The sequence below is a fragment of the Emys orbicularis genome, chromosome 13 (assembly GCF_028017835.1).
Source record: "Emys orbicularis isolate rEmyOrb1 chromosome 13, rEmyOrb1.hap1, whole genome shotgun sequence".
In the NCBI taxonomy this organism is placed as follows: domain Eukaryota; kingdom Metazoa; phylum Chordata; order Testudines; family Emydidae; genus Emys; species Emys orbicularis.
Genome location: NC_088695.1, coordinates 25658218 through 25679264, shown reverse-complemented (window position 1 = coordinate 25679264; position 21047 = coordinate 25658218). Strand labels below are relative to the sequence as shown.

General features: G+C 44.9%; 1 protein-coding gene across 1 annotated transcript in view; it reads right to left on the bottom strand.

The window, feature by feature from the left end:
• The window catches only part of DNAH9 (dynein axonemal heavy chain 9), a 420192-nt gene that overhangs the window by 170128 nt on the left and 229017 nt on the right, over window positions 1–21047 (bottom strand). The window contains exons 50-52 of the mRNA XM_065415313.1: window positions 20124–20549; window positions 16383–16502; window positions 6806–6994 (exon numbers count right to left, since the gene is read on the bottom strand). Coding sequence (XP_065271385.1) covers window positions 6806–6994; window positions 16383–16502; window positions 20124–20549 — 735 coding nt within the window. The remainder of the gene's footprint in view (window positions 1–6805; window positions 6995–16382; window positions 16503–20123; window positions 20550–21047) is intronic.

Genomic DNA, 21047 nt, shown 5'->3' with positions numbered 1-21047 from the left:
GAGTATCTGCAGTTTCTGGGAGAATGTTCCTTTGACATGCCCAAGAAGAAAGTGCCTCTATTTAAGTAACATCTTCTAGTAGAGTCCTTCCTACTATTAGAAAGGATGTCTCAGCTCACATGGCTGTGGAGCACGAACGTTCTAAGGATGATGCCCATCCAAATGCCAAGCCCTGAAGTGTAGTTGATACAGATCAAGGGGCTTGATCTTGTCATTCCACTGGGTCAGGAGCTCAGGCAACATTGGGAGGATGATTGGTAGTCAAGATGACATGTGTAGGAGGTTGGGAAACCAAAAATGTCTGGGCCAGTAGGGGGCCATCAGGATGATCTGTGCCTGTCCTGCTGGATTTTGCGTAGAACTCATGGCAGGAGAAGTAGAGAATGGAAAGCATAGTTTGAACTAGTTCAACCAAGGAAGAAGTAGAGGGTCACCCTGGGAGCGGGAATATGGTCCTGTCTGATGAGGAAAGGAGAAAGAATACGCCCATGCATACCTGATGAGGATTTGTGCACCATAGGAGGGAAGACACTGCCTTGGCTGGAACTGTTACCATGGTGATCATGGGATGGTGGTTTGGAAAGTATACCATTGCCTTCAAACATGGCTGCAGTCAAAGGTGGAGCTGTAGAAACAGGGTGATGTAAGTGCATGAGGCCATATGACCTAAGTGAGACTGACATGTCTTGACTGGTACTCAAGGGTTGTTTGTGATCTGAGTTATATTATTGCTCATGGTCTGGAACCTGTCTTTGGGCAAGTACGCTCTTGTGGTGATAGAATTGAAGGTGGCCCCAATTAAGTCCAGAGATTGTAAGAATAGATTTTTTTGGTGTTTATGCTGACTCCTAGTGAGGAGAGGAGGTGCAGCATTACAGAAGTTGAAACATAGGCTTCCTGGCAGGACTTGGCGACAAGGAGCCAGTCGTCGAGGTAGGGGAAGACAATGAGACTGCAACATCTGACATAAACTACTACTACCAAGAATATCTTGGTAAATATTCCGGGGGTGGTTGCTATGCTGAAAGGGAGAACTCTGTATTGAAAATGGCTGGAGCCCACCATGAATCTGAGGAAGCATCTGTGAGCGGGATGAATGTCTACATGAAAGTAGGTGTCCTTCAGATCTAGGGCTGTAAACCACATGTCCTTTTCTAAAGATGGGCTTATAGATGGCAACGTGACCATGCGACACTTGAGTTTCTGAATGAAGTAGTTGAGATGGTGCAGGTAGAGGTCTTTATCCATGCTTCTTTTTGAGTACCAGGAAGAAAGTCAAGTAAAACCCACTCCCATGTTCTAGTGCTCCTCGCTCTGATAGGGAGTCCACCTCTTGTTTGAGAATACTCTCGTGAGAGCGATCCCCAAAGCGGGGTGAGGAGCAGGGTTTTGGGGGAGGTGGGCATGCAAATTCTATCATATAGCCAGAGTGGATGAAGTTCAGCATCTGTCTGTCTGTTGTTATTGCACTCCAGGTGTTGAAAAAGTGTGCTATATGACCCTCAAATTGTGTGTGGGGGTTGGGAGGTGTTGAGCTTAGTGGTTCTCAGCTCTCAAGCTCCCATAAAAAATAATGTCAAGCCAGGAGCGGAGATTGAGACAGAGCCTGTTGCCGAGGGTGTGAGGAAGCAGCTCTTGTGAACCCTTTGCCTCTTGTGTGCTGGTTCATAGGGCCTCTGGTGGAAAATCTTCCTCTTTGGGGGAGGCATATATATCCCCAGGGAGCAGAGGGTAGCCCTAGAGTCCTTCAGGGTATAGAGGGACTTGTCTGTCTTTTGGTTGAAGAGCTGTGGTTCATTAAAGGGGAGATCCTCGATGGTATACTGGACCTCCCTAGGGAACTCTGACGCATGGAGCTATGACTCCCTGAACATAACAATGGCAGTAGCAATAGGTCTAGAGGAGGTATCAATGGCATTTACTGTGGATTGGCAAGTAGGATTGGCTATCAGTTTGCCTTAATCTATCAGAGCTTGGAAAAAAGCTCTGTCTGGGTGAGGAAGGCTGTCAGTACATTCTGCAAACCTGGCATAGTTTAGGAAGTCGTATTTAGCCATTACATAAGAATGGCCATACTGAGTCAGACCAAAGGTACATCTATCCCAGTATCCTGTCTTCCGACAGTGGCCAATGCCAGGTGCCCCTGAGGGAATGAACAGAACAGGTAATCAAGTGATCCATCCCCTGTTGCGCATTCCCAGCTTCTGGTAAACAGAGGGTAGGGACACCATTAGTGCCTGGTATCTGGCTACCCTGAACTGTAGGTTAGATGATGAAACAATCTTTCTCCCAACAGATCCAAGGGTTTGCCCTCTTTATCCATAGAAGTAGACCAGGGATGTTGCTCTCTTTCAGAAGCAGCCTGGACCACAAGGGAGCACGATGAGAGAACAAAAATTCTGTTTCTTTGGCCAGCACATAACAACAATTCTGGGAGCACAGGTGGCAGGGGTGTGCCAAAAAGTCCTACCTGGCTCCACTATGGCTTCATTAATGGGGAGTGTTATTCTGTTGGATCTGGAGGAGTGGAGAATGTCTTGGAGTTCATGATGAGAGTCTAGACCTCTTCAAAAGGAATCTGTAGTTCTCCAGCAACTCTGCGAAGAAGATCCTGGAACTGTCTGAAGTCATTCGGGGGGGGGGGGGGTGTTAGAAGGAGACATGGGGCGGGGGGGTGTCACTGCTTCATCTGGACATGAAGACGGCTGTTTTACTTGTTCTAGCAGAACTGCCAGATCTTGTGCATAATGCTCCTCTTCCTCTGTAGGATCCAGGGGCAGATCTGAGTGGCCCCTTAGAGGGGAGGCAAGGAGTGACTCCCTGACAGATCGGCCCAAATCTGCAGGATGGTACTGGTCCCAACGCCCCAAATATGGCCAGTAGGAGGGGTCAACAGGGAGTATGGAGGCCCCCACGGCATGAGGTACCTCCAGCTCTTAGTTAGATGAGGCAAAGATTGGTCCCAAATTGGTGCAGGTCTTTTGGGTAGAGGAGGATACGTAGAATGGGGAAAAAAGGTTCATTGGATGGCTCAGAATCTCCTGATGAAGAGAAGGCCAATTCCAGTTCCAGTGGCAATATTGTCGGTGCTGCTGGAGCAGAGTTGTATTCCGTATATGGGACGGGTGACAAACTCCTTCCAGTGGTCAACTCCCTCAATTATGTTATTTTCTCTTTGGAGACAGAAGGACTCGATGGAGGAGGGGATTCCAGATCTGGGAGAGCGAAAATGTCCTGTGGCACAGCAATGGATTCAGATCTCTACGATGCGAGAGGGAGTCTACTTGTCTGAGCTGCTGGAGCCAGAGGAGATTGTGTAACTGCTGAGGAAGATGATCACGTGGATAGACAAAGCTGATGATCAGTCTTCATCGGTCCTGTTTTGGAGATGCTGAGGACGACGGTATCAATGGATTGTAATCCCGTACCAATGTATCCCAATGCTTATGGGCTTTCATTTCATGCCTTCGGGATGCAAGAACATAAGAACGGCCATACTGGGTCAGACCAAAGGTCCATCTAGCCCAGTATCCTGTCTTCCAACAGTGGCCAATCCCAGGTGCCCCAGAGGGAATGAACAGAACAAGGAATCATCAAGTGATCCACCCTGTCACCCATTCCCAGCTTCTGGCAAACAGAGGCTAGGGACACCATCCTTGCCCATCCTGGCTAATATCCATTGATGGACCTATCCTACATGAATTTATCTAGACTTAGGATTCCTCATGGGCTTGCTCAGAGCTTAATCCAACTTTTGGAAGTGGATTTAGAGGAAGACAGTCTCAGACTTATGAGTGCGCTTCCTGGATTCCTGACAAGATCCCGCCAGGGGTTCTGTGGGAATAGACACTGCCACACCAGAGTCAGACTTCGCACCAGAAGGAGCATCCTTGCTGAATCAGGTCGATGTACAGAGGGTACGCCCTAGCCTGGATATGTTTGAGGCCTCATGGCCTTCTCCACAAGGTGTCTCCAAAGGAGATCCAGTGGATATAGTGTATTTAGATTTTCAGAAAGCTTTGACAAGGTCCCTCACCAAAGGCTCTTAAGCAAAATAAGCAGTCATGGGATAAGAGGGAAGGTTCCCTCATGGATTGGTAACTGGTTAAAAGATAGGAAACAAAGGGTAGGAATAAATGGTCAGTTTTCAGAATGGAGAGAGGTAAATAGTGGTGTCCCCCAGGGATCTGTACTGGGCCAAGTTCTATTTAACATATTCATAAACCATCTGGAAAAAGGGGTAAACAGTGAGGTGGCAAAATTTGCAGATGATACAAAACTACTCAAGATAGTTAAGTCCCAGGCAGACTGCGAAGAGCTACAAAAGTATCTCACAAAACTGAGTGACTGGGCAACAAAATGGCAGATGAAATTTAATGTTGATAAATGCAAAGTAATGCAGATTGGAAAACATAATTCTAACTATACATATACAATGATGACGTCTAAATTAGCTGTTACCACTCAAGAAAGAGATCTTGGGAGTCATTGTAGATAGTTCTCTGAAATCATCCACTCACTGTGCAGCGGCAGTCAAAAAAGCGAACAGAATGTTGGGAATCATCAAGAAAGGGATAGATAATAAGACAGAAAATATCATATTGCCTCTATATAAATCCATGGTATGCCCACACCTTGAATACTGTGTGCAGATGTGGTCGCCCCATCTCAAAAAAATATCTTGGAATTGGAAAAGGTTCAGAAAAGGGCAACAAAAATGATTAGAGGTATAGAACAGCTTCTGTATGAGGAGAGATTAATAAGACTGGGATTTTTCAGCTTGGAAAAGAGGCGACTAAGGGGGGATCTGATAGAGTCTATAAAATCATGAGAGGTATAGAGAAAGTAAATAAGGAAGTGTTATTTACTCCTTCTCATAATACAAGAACAAGGGGCCACCAAATGAAATTAATAGTTAGCAGGTTTAAAACAAACACAAAGTATTTTTTCACACAACGCACTGTCAACCTCTGAAATTCCTTGTCAGAGGGTGTTGTGAAGGCCAATACTATAATGGGGTTCAATAGATAGATTCATGAAAGATAGGTCCATCAATGGCTATTAGCCAGGATGGGCAGGAATGGTGTCCCTAGCCTCTGTTTGCCAGAAGCTGGGATTGGGTGACAGGGCATGGATCACGACGATAATCTGTCTGTTCATTCCCTTTGGGGCACCTGCCATTGGCCACTGTCAGAGGACAGGATACTGGGCTTGATGGACCTTTGGTCTGACCCAGTATGGCCATTCTTATGGTCTTATGACCAAGTTCCCACCCTTCCAGGGTATGGCTGGAGAATAATTGGAAGATACTGCACCTCACCGTGATGTGGGCTTGCCCAAGGGAATCCAGGCAGTACTGGTGGTTATTGCTGACCGAGAAGGATCACTGGCAGGAAGCGCAGAGTTTAAAACCCAGAGCCCTGGGCATAGTCCAGTACCCGAACGGGTATGTGGGGAGCGGAGGTGTCCCCCCAAAGAGACTAAATCTAAACACTAAGAGATCTATAAAACGCTAAACTGTAAAAAATGTACAAGCTGTTAAAACATTTACAAAGCTAAATGTAAATCTTATCTTGTAGGATGAAGCTGAAGCTAGTTCCGCCCCGGACCACGTGGTGGTGAGAAGGAACTGGAGAGATGGTTGGTCCCCTACCCCGCCCTCTATCCCCTCAGTCAGAGGCACGAGGAGAGTCAGTGAGCATGCGCAAACCAACAGACACTACTTTCAGATTTTCCATCCCCAGGCACATGATGTGCCTGTGTAAACTCACAGTGGAAGAGGGACCATCGTTGAAGAAGAAGGGACATATCATGATTTTTTGCCATCATCACTTGGCACCTGTTGCTTTCTCAAACTTCCAAGTATGGGGATCACTTCGCTCAGTTTTTGCTATATTAAAAAGCCTCTAAGCATTTCACATCTGCTTGTAATGTTCACTATGTTACTGCTGCACAAAGGCTCAACCCTGCAAGTTGCTGAACACTCTGGTTCCGATTCAGCACAGCACGAGTGGCTCCACTGAAAACACTTTGTGACAAAGCCACCAATTATGTCTGACTTGCTCCTGCCTGCATCAGGTCACTGACGGGGTGACGTGGGCAAAACACGCTGGGAAGCTAGTCCACCTGAACCATGAAGTGAAGGCAGGACTTCTGACACATCAGGGCAGCCCCAAATCCAGACAAACCAAAGGGCCCGTCCATATTTCCCGTGAGATACACATAGAAACGTGCAGCAAAGTATTCATGAAGCCAGCATCAACTCCATGCACAAAAATATGGAGCTCTCATGCCCACTTGCCAGCCTAGAATAGGGCTAGATCTCTGGATCTGCTCCGCCCTCATGGGGCCCAGTCTCTTGCTATGTTCCTCCCTCCAGTCTGTTTTCCCTTTGGGAGCATCTCTCTTACTCATGGCCAAAATTCTACAGGGCTAACACTGAGGCCACATCCAGAGCAGCCTCATTTCCCAGTGGCTCAGTGCATTCTGCAGATGCGCTGCACCTCTGAAAGCCAGTCACTTTTATAACTAAATTGCTAGGAGGGGTAGCAACCCCATTGAGAATGAGCACAGATTACTGCCCCCGCCCAGAGCAAGGTGAGACCAGGGACCAGACGGTGAGCTCCAGAATCACCATCTGGTTACTGGTGTGCATGTAGAGCAGTACAACTATGTGTTGCCTCTTACTCAGGCCTGTGGCAAACTCTCAATGGAAGCCATTGTTCGTCAGCGATTCCTTGGGTGTCAGACATTATGCTCCTGTAAGAGACAGGGACAATGGTTATCCTAAGTAGTCAGTGCTTACTTTTAGTTGGCGCAAGTATGGCCTCCAGACTCCATCCATCAGGTCTTGTCTGTATTTCTTCGTAAAGTAACCCAGGTAGGAGACGAAGGCTGTGATTAGTAAGACATCTCCACACAATGTGCTCTCCTGCTCTTTGAAGTCTTTCACAGCCTCTGCCCATCTCACGTTTTCAGAGGCGAGTCCCCCAACCTAAAATTCCAACATAAAATTAACCTTTAGATGGACTCCTTGAGCATTTTTTCGATGCACAAGTACTTTAACATGTCTTGTCACTCTTTGACTTCAAATAATATTTGATATGTTTTTAAAACCAAAGATAGAAAGATTTGTTAGTCATTTTGCCCATTCCTCCCCATCCACTGAAAGACCACCCCCTACAGTACATCCCTAGACCATTTGCCAGTCTAGCTGTACATGACTCAAGAAAAGGATCCGCCACTTTGTTGGCAAGAATATTCCTCTCTCTATAAGGAAGTTTTACCGAGTACACTACCAAATATGTTCATTTCCACAGTTTCATCCATTCACTCCTAGCTACACCCCCTTGGACCACACTCAGTAATTCCTCTCCCTCCTTGAGATTTAGATCCTTCAGTTATTTCAGACAGTTATCATTACCCAAATTCATGCCTCATTTGGCCAAGATATACTCAATCTTCATAAACCACTTGGTCTCCGTCTTGCTCTTTGCTAAGGCCTCAGTCCTGCAAACACTTAACTTTAAACCCATCCCTAGTCCACTAAAGCAAATCTCTGCACATGTCGCTGGTGTTAGATTGCTGAGGAATGTACCTGCACTTGAGCTGTGATCTTACCAGTCTTGCAGAAAGGGACTAGCATGAGCAGGATGTCTCCATCAGTCAGCAGTGTTGCCAACTCCTGTGGCTTTATTACAAGACTCATGAAATTTGGTGCTTTTCTTAACGCTCCAGCTCCTTGTATGATTACAAGAGACTCTCTGCTTCCTTTTTTTTTTTAAAGGTTTTCACCCTCCCGTACATGGAGGAAAGCTTGAAAACCTGAACTGAATGCACCCCCCAGATTCAGGAAGCAAAAGGTACAGAAATAGAGCCCAAATGTATTACTTGTAAAAAATCCCATGATTTTAAGCCAAGCTTGTGATTTCTGAATGCAATACTGGAGGTTGCAGCCCCAAATCACATTCCCTTTCCCTGCTGCAATGATGCTCTGAAAACTTATATCTAAATCCCAGGTCATCCTCAGCAATGGTGCTTTGTGTTGCTTTCGCCCACTGAATGGCCTGCCTATGTTTGCGATGATTTTCCCCTACATATATTCCCTTTCACTTTTCTAGACTGAATCTGTTTTCTGTCCATTTTTCAAAAGCCTCCAAGGCCCTTTGTGTGATTTTTCTCCCTTACTTGGTATTTGCAAAGTCTCCCCAACTAAGGAGCTCATGAAAATGTCATTCATATGCTGCTTTCACAGTCTTCAGGTCACTAATAAGGCGTTAAATAAAACCAGACCTAACATGGATCCTTATCATGCCCCTGGCAGACATCTTTCCAACTAAGCACACTACAGTTCTTGGTCCTTCAGCCAACTGGAGATCCATGGGACAGTACTTCTATCCAAGCCAATTTGAATTAATTCTGTGAGTTTCTTTACTAAAATTCAGATATACTAAAAGTAACAGCATTCCCTTCATCCACAGGTTTGTCTTTCAGTCCAGAACAGCAGGATGTATTCTTTGTAAGTCCTCAAAACTGTTTGCGCAGGGCTTAGGGTGACCAGATGTCCTGATTTTATAGGGACAGTCCCGATATTTGGGGCTTTTTTTTTTAATATGGGCTCCTCTTACCCCCCACCCCCGTCCTGATTTTTCACACTTGCTGTCTGGTCACCCTAGCATGGTTCTGCTATCTGCTGTGGGCTTAGTTAAGTGGGTGGAAGTCCCACTGAAGCCAGATGTGAGTAACTGGGAGCAAGACCAAGACCTAGATGTTTGCATTACTGGGTTAGATTCACTGTGCCACATTCGGAGGCCTAGGTGTTGGAATTAGGGGTTGGGGTGGGGGGCGCTTGAAATGGTTTCCAGTGTTTACAGTATGGTTCAATGGCTCTCAGCACCCCCACTATACAATTTTTTCCAGCACCCCTGCTCAGAGGTGATAGGGAAGGAAGTTTGAATTATCTGCTGAGAAGTGGGTGTGAGTTTAGGACCTTGTCTGCACTGTAAAACTGAACTCTTCCAGACAGCAGCTGCAGCCAGCACTGGTGAAACTGGCGCCAGCACTGTCTGTCCTTGTCGGCACCCTCAGATAAACTGTGCTCAGCACCACTTCAGCTGCAACTGTTGTTAAGAGTCACTGTCTGCACCAGCTCCATTCTGTAATGCAGCCAAGGCTAATGGGACTCTAACTGAGCTTTAAGGATCCAAACTCATACAGGCTAAGGGGGCTGGGAGAAGGCGTAATGTACAACAGCTAACATTCCTTTGGCCTGGCCCCTGAGTTCAGCCTTCCAACTTCCATCATCATGGGAAGGCCCTTTCCTATTGTCATTTGCACTGACCCTGCTGTCAGCCCTTCCTCGGGTCCCAAATTACCCTGGATTCTGTCCATCTCCTTTTGCTCCTGCCACTGGTTCCCACATGCTCGACAGCAAGTGGAGAATCCTGGTGGTTGTCCTTTGCCCCTTGGGTCACACCCTTCTGGCACCAGGAGGCAGCAGCAAGCCAGTCATTGTTTCATATCTGAATCACAGCTGGCCAAGGCCACGGCATCTCCACAGCAAGAGGCCAACCAGGATCACGGGCTTCTTTATCTACGCTGGTGGCTCCCAGTGGCCTTGGATCACTCAACTCCCTTGTTCTCATCTTCCTACAGCTCCTCAAAGACTGAAAACTGCAGGAGTGGTTTGAATGGCTTGATGTAAAGACAGCTGCTGCAGCCTGCAGTTGCTCAGAGGGATTTCATGCATGGAGCTGAATGGTGCACCCCAGAGTGCTGCTTTCCAATGGGTTTCCCCAAGTCTTCGTTGTGACCAAGAGCCCTTTAAGGTCTGAGTTCTGATCATGGTAACACGTCATGAAACATATGACTCTGTGTGACAGATCACCTCCTCGTGGTGCCACCCATACCTCTGCAATGTGGTTGCAAGGGGATCTCCACTGGAACTGCATCTCACATTGGTCTGAAGCTGCCTGACTTTGCTGACCTTCTGGGCAAGCTGCAAGGCCTCTCTGTCTGTTCTGGCTTTTCCAGAGAGGTGTGAAGAGTGGGAAGGGCTCTCAGGAGTGGTTGGGGGCATTATTAACTCCGTATCTGATGTTATGTGAATTCTGAGCATTACCGAGGTATCTATTTTCAAATCTTTCCTTACTGCACCAAGAGACATTGCAGCAGCACACTGTGTACTGCAAAAGGAACAGTTTTGTTCCTTGCCTCATCCTCCCATCCATTCTAGGGTGCACATTCTGTGGGGTAGGCGATGTGTCTGTATATATCCCCTGAGGTAATCTAAATAACAATATTAATGGATAATCCTCTTTCTCCCTATCAAAGCACAGGGGCAGTATATGCTTCTCTAAATACTCTTATCTCTTAGCAAAATATGTGACTGTCAGGGCTGGAAAATGTGCCCAGCGCCAAGAGATGGAAGACTCTGTCCCCTGGCCAGACATCAGCATGGAAGATGCTGCCCTTCTCAGTGGAGTCCGGGGATGTCACCCAGCACACTCCACCTTCCTGGCTGCTTGAGAGGGAGTGCTGGATTCCTGGGGCCTCACATTTTTGTACAGCTCTGGCTGGCAGGTGTCTGACAATTGAGATGGCTCCCCAGTCAGTTTCTCTCTCCTCCTCTCACTCCCTAGGATGTAGGCCTTGCTGGAGCCCGGGGCATAACTAATGGTGTGAACCAAAGCAGGCCTGGCCTTGGCATAACAACAACACACTAAGTATTGGCTAACCAAGTAAGCACATTCCTGACCAGAGAAGATGTGCAAGAACACCCAGAGTTCTCAAGTAACTACATAAACACATTCTTAAGAGATGGTACCGGGACACACCGACCCCTTCTAAGATAAGGATGGCATGGCAGGATAATGGCTAAGGATGTTTGTTCGAACTAGCAGTTACAAGAAGAAGGGTGGTAACTAGCAATGTCTGGAGAGTAACACGTAACTTGCTTGTATCAGTGCATAAAGGAAGTCATAGGAGGGCAATCTTTATCCAGCCAAGGAGGCAGTGTCTTGGTGAAGCCAAAAGGGCACGCAGGTCACAGGGAAGAGAGTAGTGGGAGCTAACTTTCTTTTAAAGGGATGGGAGGCCACAATCTAGTGGCTTCACAGGGGGGTTAAATGTCCTGTTTCCAGCCCTTCCTGAGGACATGGCTTTGACAGGCTCTGGCGGGGCTGGAGCTGGAGCTCACCTCTTTCAGCCAGAAGGATGGACAGGAATGGTCCGGAGAAATTCTTAGGGATTCTGGAAAGGACAGAAGAGCCTTATGGCCAGGAAAGTTAAGTCCTCTGGGTTTCTAGGCTGACAGTCCAGATTTACATCCCCTTCTCACTTTCATTGTGTGTTGTTATTTTACAGACAAGGCAAAGCTAGTTTACAAGTGGGGCTGTATTTCTCTTGGCAAACATGGGAGGCTGGGACAACCTGTGTTCCTCAACACAACAACGTGCTGTACTGGGGCAAGGACCATTTTCATCTCAATTGTATTAGTCCAATGCCATGTAAATCCCAACAATGACTGGCAGGACAAAAAATCCTGGTTAGAAATATAATGCCTGCAGTCAAAAAATGTCCTGCATATGGCCACTAAACAAAGCCCTGAACTCTACCAGCTCTCTCTTAATTACACGACCATTCTACATGCTAATTCACTGTTCCTGCTCTCCTCTTACATGTTTTAATTGGCTTCACTATGATTGACTTCGACAAGCACCTTGCATAAACTTTTTTCTCTTTGTAAATAAAATACTGAAATGGATTTAGAAATTACTAGTGACACCCACTGGTGAAAAGATGGAACTGTACAACATTTATGCTAGTTTGCATAACGCCAAAGAAGAGTATGATGGGGAAAGTGTCTAGTACCGTCTGTTCACTGTTTGTTTTAATTATTTCACTTACTTGGTGTGCATGAACTCTGAGAGCGAATTTTTCTAGTATGGATAGGTATGGTTCTCTGATGTTTTAAATGAATTGTTACCAGTGCTACTACTCAGTCCCACCCTTGGAGCTATGATCAGCAGGAGCGAGAGCACCTGGACCATAAAGGGTTGCTGCCTATACAGAATCCGAGGTAATGCCAAGTGTCCCCGGCCTGACCATAGATCCTTGGAGCTGAGACTCCAGAGCCAATCCTGTCAGCTGAAGGAGAAATTAAAGATGCCAAAGTCTCCATGCGGCGCTGGAATGTAGCATGTCCCTATGGCAGGAGATCTCATGTCTTTTTGGAAATATTCCTTTGTCTCCAATATTTCCTAATAAAAATAGTGAGACTAGAATTGCCCTTTCCCAGTACTGCTGACACACCTCTTCTCTGCTCCCAGTTTGACAAGGAAGGCACCATTTCTATGCCCTCTTTACAACACAACATAACAGCCAAAGTAACTCATTCACAGACATGAGATTTTCACAGAGATGTATGAATCTAATGTTTAACTATTTTAAGCGTAGTAAAATCCCAAGCCAAAACCTTCATTTACAAACAATTACAGTTGATGAGAGAGAGCAATGTTATTATCTTTCATATCACTTAAAAAAATCCTATGCAACAAACACATTACTATCAAGTATTGAGGAGATGCACACTTCATAACAACCACCTTACCTCTGACCCAAGGATAGGGTTATTTCTTAATTGCTTTTTAAAAATGTATTATTTGTGTTTCAGAAGCAAAATGTTTCCTTTCAAGTCATTTTGCTAAACTGAAAATATTACTAGTTAACATATTCAACAAGAGAGATAATTTTGTTAAAGCATTTATAATTGTTGGTTCTTGAGACTAATTCTGGGCAGTTTAACAGGAAAGGTGTATAACATTATTCCTGATTACAGTTATGTATGATTGTAGACTTGCACTTCAAGCTGATCAGTATATGCAATTGATTGCACGCGTAGGAGGCCAGATTCTGTTCTCAATCACATTGGTAGAAATCAGGATTACTCAGCTGAAGGCAATGTACAACACATGTAAGTAAGGGCAAAGATGGAGCCAGGATTTTTAGATTTCTTTGCTGGAAGGTTTTTTTGTTGTGTTTACATTTTGAGTTTATTGAGGAAAGAACTGTACATAGTTTTGGATTCGAGTGAAGCTAGGGGTGAAGGGCTGTGCAATTCTTTATACTTGAAAGGAATAACATGTTAGTTTTGTATGTGGGCGGTGAATAATTGTATCACTCCTGCCTTCAAAAACTGAATCTTGCATGAGCCCCCGTCACAATCTGCCGACGTTTCAAACGCTACAGTGTAACATGACTTCAGTGGGGAGACTGAGGGTGTCACAGCTTTGGTCGAGCTCTTGGCCGCTCACTAGACTGCTGTGAGGGAACCCAGCCACTTTACGTCTCTGGGGCCTGAACACAGCCAAACCACTATCCTACGTTGGGTCCCTAGGCACCTTTCTGAGGTACAGACTCTCTGGCAAGCACCACTCCTCAGAGCTGGAACCCACTGTCCAGCCACTTCACCTCTGGACTCAGTGCTGGCTCTTCAGACACCCCCGCAGCTTCAATATCCCCTCGCAGAACTCCACCCCGAGATGTGAGCCTTCACGGTTACCTCTTCCAGGGGCAACACGTAGGTGTAAATGCTTAACACATCCAGGCTTTGCACAGACAGCCAACAGATTCTTGCTCTTCAAAGCACAAGACACACTCAAAGAGCACAGAGCATTTAGAAAACAGCAAACATCCTAACTGCAGTGCCCCTCACTAGCTCCTGGTTCCCCGGGGAGTCCTTGGGGACCATCTGTGTTTCAGGCAGGTAGGCAGGGTTCCCTCATCAGACTCCTACATGCTGGGCTGCTTCTCCTTCCTCTTGAGCTAGAGAAAAAGGGCATGCAGAAGAGCAGCTCCTCCCTTTTATATCTTCCAGCCCCCTTTGTCAGGGGACATCCCACTCAGCCTCCTCAGGTGATCACAGACTCCTGCTGGTTCACTTTGTTGCCAAGGTGATCCCTCCCTTGACAAACCAGTTCTCCTTTTGTCTAGGTGCATCCTTTGTGAACAGGGGAGCAGCAAGGTTTAACAGCTCTGTTGTTAGGCCTCTGCCACTACCCCGTTGGAATTTCAGTCCAACATGGAGGTGAAAGAACAACGGAAAAGAAAAAAGCCTGCACCTTCCAAATGGAGTTTGCAGCTTGGTAAAGATACATCGAGAGCCCATAACTGCATGCAGAATTCACAGCTTGTACAACTAGACCTCCCAATCCTCACAGAGGGACACAAAGAAACAGTCACGTTGCAAAAGCTCCCAGAGGAGCTGTGTTAAAGTCTTTTCGTTTCAAAACATACTTACTGGATTTAAACAAAATGTTCAGAAAACGTTCTAGCTGCCAGTGAGATTTAACCCTAGAACTCTGGAAGTGAGAGATGTTCTCTTTCTTCAGGTACAAAGGAATCGGCATCAGCCTGAGAATGGGACTGTCTGTTTCAGGTGCTCATCTGCCCCCCGGCCCTTGCCACAGTATCCAAGCATCTCACAGTCTTCAATGCAGTTACCCTCACAACATCCCCAGGAGAGGGGGAAATGCTGTTATTCCCATTGGACAAATATGGCACAGAGATATGCAGGCGCCTAAAGATGCAAGCATTTTCCAAAGAACCTAGGTACCTAAATCCAATTGATTTCAATGGGAGTTAGGCAACCAGGAGCTTTTGAAAACCCTACTCGGTGCCTATCTACATCTGTAGGTGCCTAAAGACCTTTACAACCTGGGTTTAAATGGCTCACACAGGCAGGTGTATGGTGGAGCAGGAAACTGAGTGCAAGTCTTCTGCATCTCAGGCTAGCCCCCTAAACCACCTCCTCTCTGCTGCTGCGAAATGAAGCCTGGAGCGAACACCACCTCTGAGGCACAGCCAGGACTGGGGTCCTCACGCTCTAGCAGCACCGGCCTTCAGCCATTTGAACTACAGACTGATCTGTTTCAGCTCTCCCCTACAGAAACATCTGCATGTCCTTTTCAGCAGCAACCAGCCACACCTATAGAGCTCAATCCCAATGACGTCCGCAGGAGTCTTTCCAGTGACTTCCAAGGGCTTTGGATCAGGTCCATAGTGCCCAGTCCTGCTTCCACTGAAGTCAATAGCAACAAAATTTATATTGACCTCCAGGGGAACAGGAACAGGCCCCAAAATCACCACATCCAAAATCATTAACAGCTTTGCTGAATTACAATGTATTTTCTTCAAATACCCCATACCTGAGGTGAAAAGGAGATTTAACTATATGAAGCAGTAGTGACCAGCTGCTTTTCAGCAAGGGTGAACAAAGAGGCATGAGACAAAAGTCAACGTTTCAAATCAGGATAATTTTTAAACGATTTGTAACTCAAAAACAGTTTAATGACTTTTCTTCCAACGTTGAACCCACATTCCCCTTTGCCTTCAGAGTCAATCTGGCAATTTTCAGCACAAACGAGCTTTCTAACCCAAAGTTATAGGGCCTAAAAATAGAGCTGAATACTAGCGGCTGTTGCACTGTTAGGACTAGATTGTCACTGTGTACTGCAACCTGCATAAGGGATAGCGTGTAGCTGGTTCCCCCTTGCTCCAGAAGGGGGGAAGAAGGGAAGTGATTTGTGCCATCCCTTTACCAGCCCGTTTAGTTCCCTCTCCCCCTCTGCTAAACACGGTCCTTGTGAGTGAGTGCTCCATATGGTCCTGTGCTTAGGGCAGTGATTTAGGAAGCCAGGGTTCAAGTTTCTACTTTGCCACATACTTCCTGTGTGATCCTGGGCAGGCCACTTAGTCTTTCTTTCCCTCAGTTCCCCATCTGTGCAATGGGGATAACAGCACTGCCCTGCCTCCCAGGGGTACTGTGAGGATAAACGAAACCCAGACTGCAGGTGCTCAGACATGACTGTAGCAGGGGGCCACATAAGCACCTTTATGCGTTACCACTTTCTTCCTCTTATTACTCTTTATTAATCATTTTTATTAATTTTTAAAACTGGAAAAAATATAAAAATGTTCATGTACTTTTCAGTATATCATTACATGGAAAAGCAAATACAGCTCTTGTCTTATTAGCGTCTTGTCTTTAGTCCTGCAGTTCTGATCTATCACTAACTGCTCAGAACATTAAATAACAGAGATAAGAGGCTGTGCCTCTATCATTGTATATGTTCAGTATATTGGAAATGTAAATGTGCCTCGAACATACCCAGATGTATACAGAGAGTTATGGGAATGGCCACATCATTAGTACTTGAAGCACTGTAAAATTGTTTTCATGACTAAAGTTTGCAGCTATGCAGGAAATATCATGCATTCTGAAATGTTAGAAGATGCAATGTATTGTGTTCTCATGGCATACATCTCCATAGCACCTGACAACTTCCATTCCTATGATTAAAGTTCAAGCTGTTGATACTCACCAGTCGATTTGCAAGTGAGATGGTGCATGCTGTAGCTTCAGCTTCTTGCTGACATTTCAGTTTGTCTGAAGTAGCCCTCTCAAATTTGGCTGTGAGTTTTGCTAGGTTTTCATTAAGGTGCTGTTAATGAAAAAATCAGAACATCTTCAGCAAAACCCTTTTCATCATAAAAGACTCCTACAAAAATTGCTGTCACTGCGTGTGTCTCTGCAGTGGTGACCCCCTAGCTAGCCTCTCTCACTGTTATTCTGAATGGCCAATGCAATGAGAGAAGGCAGGATTCCTGCACAGAGCACTCATGTCTGGGTCTCAGCCTGCAAGACTGTGAGCACGGCCTGCAACGTGCTGACCACTTGTAGGAGACCCTCAGCACCAGCAGGATACATGACTTAGGCTCTAATTAGGGTTGCCAACCCTCCAGGATTGGCCTGGAGTCTCCCGAAATCGGCATCAATCTCCCAGTGACTATTGAAAACAATCTGGGAGATTTTAATAGGATATTTTAAGAAAATGACATTATGTCATGTTGTAAAAATACCGTCCCCGAATAGCTTCAGTCAGAGTTGGCAACCCTAGATCCAACCCAATGTCCACTGAAGTCAAGTTGGGGTCCTTCCATTGATTTCCAGGGGCATTGGATCAGGCCCTTGCAAAACAGCGTGAGAGGGCATGGGAGGAGCAGCATGCTAGGGAACTCTGTTTACATGATAGGCCACATAATTTGCAAAGGACTATGGACAAACAGTGCAAAGGCTGTTTATCTTGGCACTGCTCTGACTTGATTTTGGACTAAGGGAGGGGATCACAGGCTGACTAAAGATGGTGGCCGGGGTCCAGAGCTCTGGCCAAGCAGCAATTAGTGCAGCTCAGGAGGAAGAAGCGCAAAAGTGACTTTTAGCAACCTTTGCATTTTTCAGATGTGTGCATCCTAGTGCTGGCCTGCTCCTGAAGGCTGCTCTAAGTTATGCTTGTTGTTCACAGCCCCAGGGGACCATTCTAAATGCTGGATGTCAGTCGGACATAAGGGAGTATAAACCATCTGGACTAGATGACTTCCTGAGGTCTCTTCCAACTCTAATCTTCTATGATTCTGTGATCTGGCAGCCAGGAGTGAGAGTGACCACTTTTTGGAGAGTGAGTGAGAGAGAGTGACCAGTGCTACAATTACCCTTCTCCTACCAAGGGAGGTCCTTCCTGTGAGTGCCTGAGGACTTTCCATTCCAGAGTAGGGTGCCAACCCTCCCTGCGGTACTGGAGAATGGGGCCAATACACACTCAGGTCCAGCTGGGCTGTTTCTACACTTGGGCCACATCCAAGGAGAGCCAACATTTTGGAAAAAGAACAGAGGGAACCAAAGTCTGCAGGGCCTCATTGCAGCCATGCTGCTAGCTGAGGAGGACTCATCGCATGGACAGATTTGGTCACACTTTGCTCTAAGACAAACTCTAACTGTTCCCAAAGTTCTTGAAACATTTCACTTCTGAGATAAGAGAACCAGAGTTAATAATTGATTTTATCTGCACCAGCACAAACATCTTAAGGCTAAATGCCTTTAAATCATTTTAACACTGTTTGAACAATGCACTAGAAATAAACATGGAATAGGGATTATTGTAGTGGCCTCTGTAACTATGCTCTCAGTTGCCAGTGCCCAATATAAAATACAGTCTCTTTCAAACCAGCTTGGCATTAAGTCATATAACTAAAATATTGTTAGAGTATATATATATATATGTATATATTAGATTTTCATATTTATGTGTGTATATCTCTGTATAAATACACACACATATATGCTACACTATTAAATGTTTTATAATCACACATATATATATATATATATATATATATACACACACACACACATACATATACGTGTGTGTGTGTGTGTGTGTGTGTGTGTGTGTGTGTGTGTGTGTGTGTGTGTGTGAATATGCATCATGTTTTTTTTCCAGAAATTCTGAGCACTGCAGCACATGGGAGATACATGTGCTCTGTACTTTTGAAAATCAAGTCACTTTCATTTACCACCAAAATATGGATTTAAGTACCATACCACTAGGCAGCTACACTTGAAAATGTTAGCCCTGTGTTACAGTTTTGAGGCCAGATTCTCAGCAGGCATAATTCTACTTAAATCTATGGAGCTACGCCAATTTATGCCAGTTGAAAGTCTAGTAAAATATCAACATTCATATATCAACACGATTGTATATGTATATACTACTATACTACACATTTAATAGCACAGCACTGTACATATGCAAATAAAAAGTAATTTAAAAAGTTAAGGTTGAAAGCATGTTTCAATGGAGTATTACTAATACCCCAACACAGATGCACTTTCTCTGCAAAAATCTTACATCTTTAAAAAAACTCAAACATGAAAAAGTGTAATTAAAATAACAGTGAAGGGATCCAAACAGTTCTCCAGTGCCATATAATCCTACATCACTTAGTAGCACCTATTCAGTCTTAAGGGTGCTCCTTGTTTTGATCTGCAGGCAGTGGAATTATTGGAGATGGCTCTAGATTGTATATACTTTGAACTGAATGGGTAGCAAGGATTTCAAAGGTACTAATCCCCTGGATGCATTAAGTAATGTTAGAGTATTATGTTTTCTAACAGTGTGATGTTTTGATGAAACAAAAATATTTTTATTAATTAAACTAGAATTATTTTTCTGTTTGGTGTTATGAGGTGTCTCCATTACAAGGGACTGTGGGTTGGTACACCTTGCAAGTTTGTATTTTTATCTCAATTAACTATTGGACGTAGCAACTAGCGCACACAGCTTTATTGTAATGAATTATGGTGTAGTATTATAGCATATTGAAGATACATCTTTTGAACAAGAAACAGGATTCCATAATTGCCCAGGAATATGTTCTTTTGAAATTTGCAGATTTGTGTTGTATGGTGTAGGCTGGATGGGGTGATAATGAGTGATGCAGGGTTATAGCAGCCAGGGAACTGGCTGTATACTTTACCTTCTAGGCCCACTTCCAGACTTTTCAATTATAACGAATTTTAAAGTGTATGGAATTTTTGGAATGGAAGGATAATTCTGAGGAAGAAGTGGGGTGGGAGCTGCTCTCTATTGAAACATATTTTTAACCATCTCTCTTAACAAATTTTTTTGCTCTGGGATTTTCCTGGATTTTTAATGAGTGACAAAAGTTTAAATGGAGGTGCAGTATAAGATATGCCAGTTAGAAGCCCTGCTTTGACAGTTCTTTTGAGTCTTACTAAAGTGGAGCTGACTTCCTGCAAAATTTAACAAGTGCACAGAAGGCGTATTGGAGACAAGAGAAGAAAAACAGTCCTAGTACATTTTTTTAAAAAACTCTCTAAAACTTTCTCCAGTTTTTGTTTTCTGTAACATATATGGTACATATAGCACATATGTGGCATGGTGTGTGATAAAAGGGCATCCCAAACTCATGCTTGATAATAATTCTAACAGTTTAGGTGGGAATAATGAGAGGTGAATACTGAGCCTTTCTATTAAGGAAGAAGCAAATTTGAAACAGAGCTAGGCGCACTTCTCTAGAAAGCAGGGAAGTCTCCAAAAGTCTAGCAAGACCAGATAAAGGACAACAATCTGCCCAATCCTCGAATCCACACTTTCAAAAATACATGGTACCATAAAAAAGCCCTTCCAGATGCTGAGGGTTTCCCACTGAGCAGTGGCAGCTCCCAGTGAAGTGCATGCATGTGTCATGTGTCTTAAACTTACAGCAATTTTGGCTTTGATGTTAGCCAGCTTCTCCTGAGCAGCAGCCAGTTCTGCATTGGCTTTGTTCAGAGCCTGCCGCTTGGGCTCCACATCACAGTACACCTCGTAGAACCTCACAATATTTATGACCCAAGAACAGAGACCAGCAGCTGCATAGGACTTGGAGGTCACAAACTCGGGGTTAAATTCTGGATCCTGTAAGTATGGCTGAATAGCTTTGAGACAGTTCTCGTGGATATTCTCCTTATCAAAGTGGATTAAGGAGTCCAGGAAACCATCTACTCTGGCCATGGAAACCTTAGCTGCTTTCCAGCTCCTGTCCTTGGGAACCTTTCCACCTGGAGCCATGAGCACCATCACAGCAGCAGTGACATTGCTGACAGCAGAAGGCGGCGATCCAAATGACTTCAGTTCTGTCAGATTGTTCTGAAAAGGGAAAACAAGGTTGTTAGATGAAAATGAATGGGTTTTCTTTTTACTTAGCCACTAATGGAGTCAGGCTCCCGAGTTATCAATCTGAGGGAGTAGCTTTGAAGCCTGAAGCAGCACTCTGAATTTTAAATATTATGACTCATCCAATGTAAAGCAATGAAACCCCCTAGTGGCACCACAGCCTCCACTGGTTTGTTGTATGTGCATCAGTCGTGTCCCTTCAGCATTTCAACCAATTCTCAGGCCATTAAAAATGCACAATTATTGCAGATTCATCCAGTACGCAAATGACAACAAAAAGCTTCATGAAATTAGCCAAGTATCTTCATCTAGAGATGGGCTTCAAAAACAACTTTTAGTTCAGAATGCAGATCAATGGGACTGCTAGCCGACTGAAACTCACTAACTTTCTTTCAGTGTTATATTAACAGTGTTGAATTCTGTTTATCTTGCTAATATCAATTCCTAGTCAGAAATAGAAAAAAAATAGGG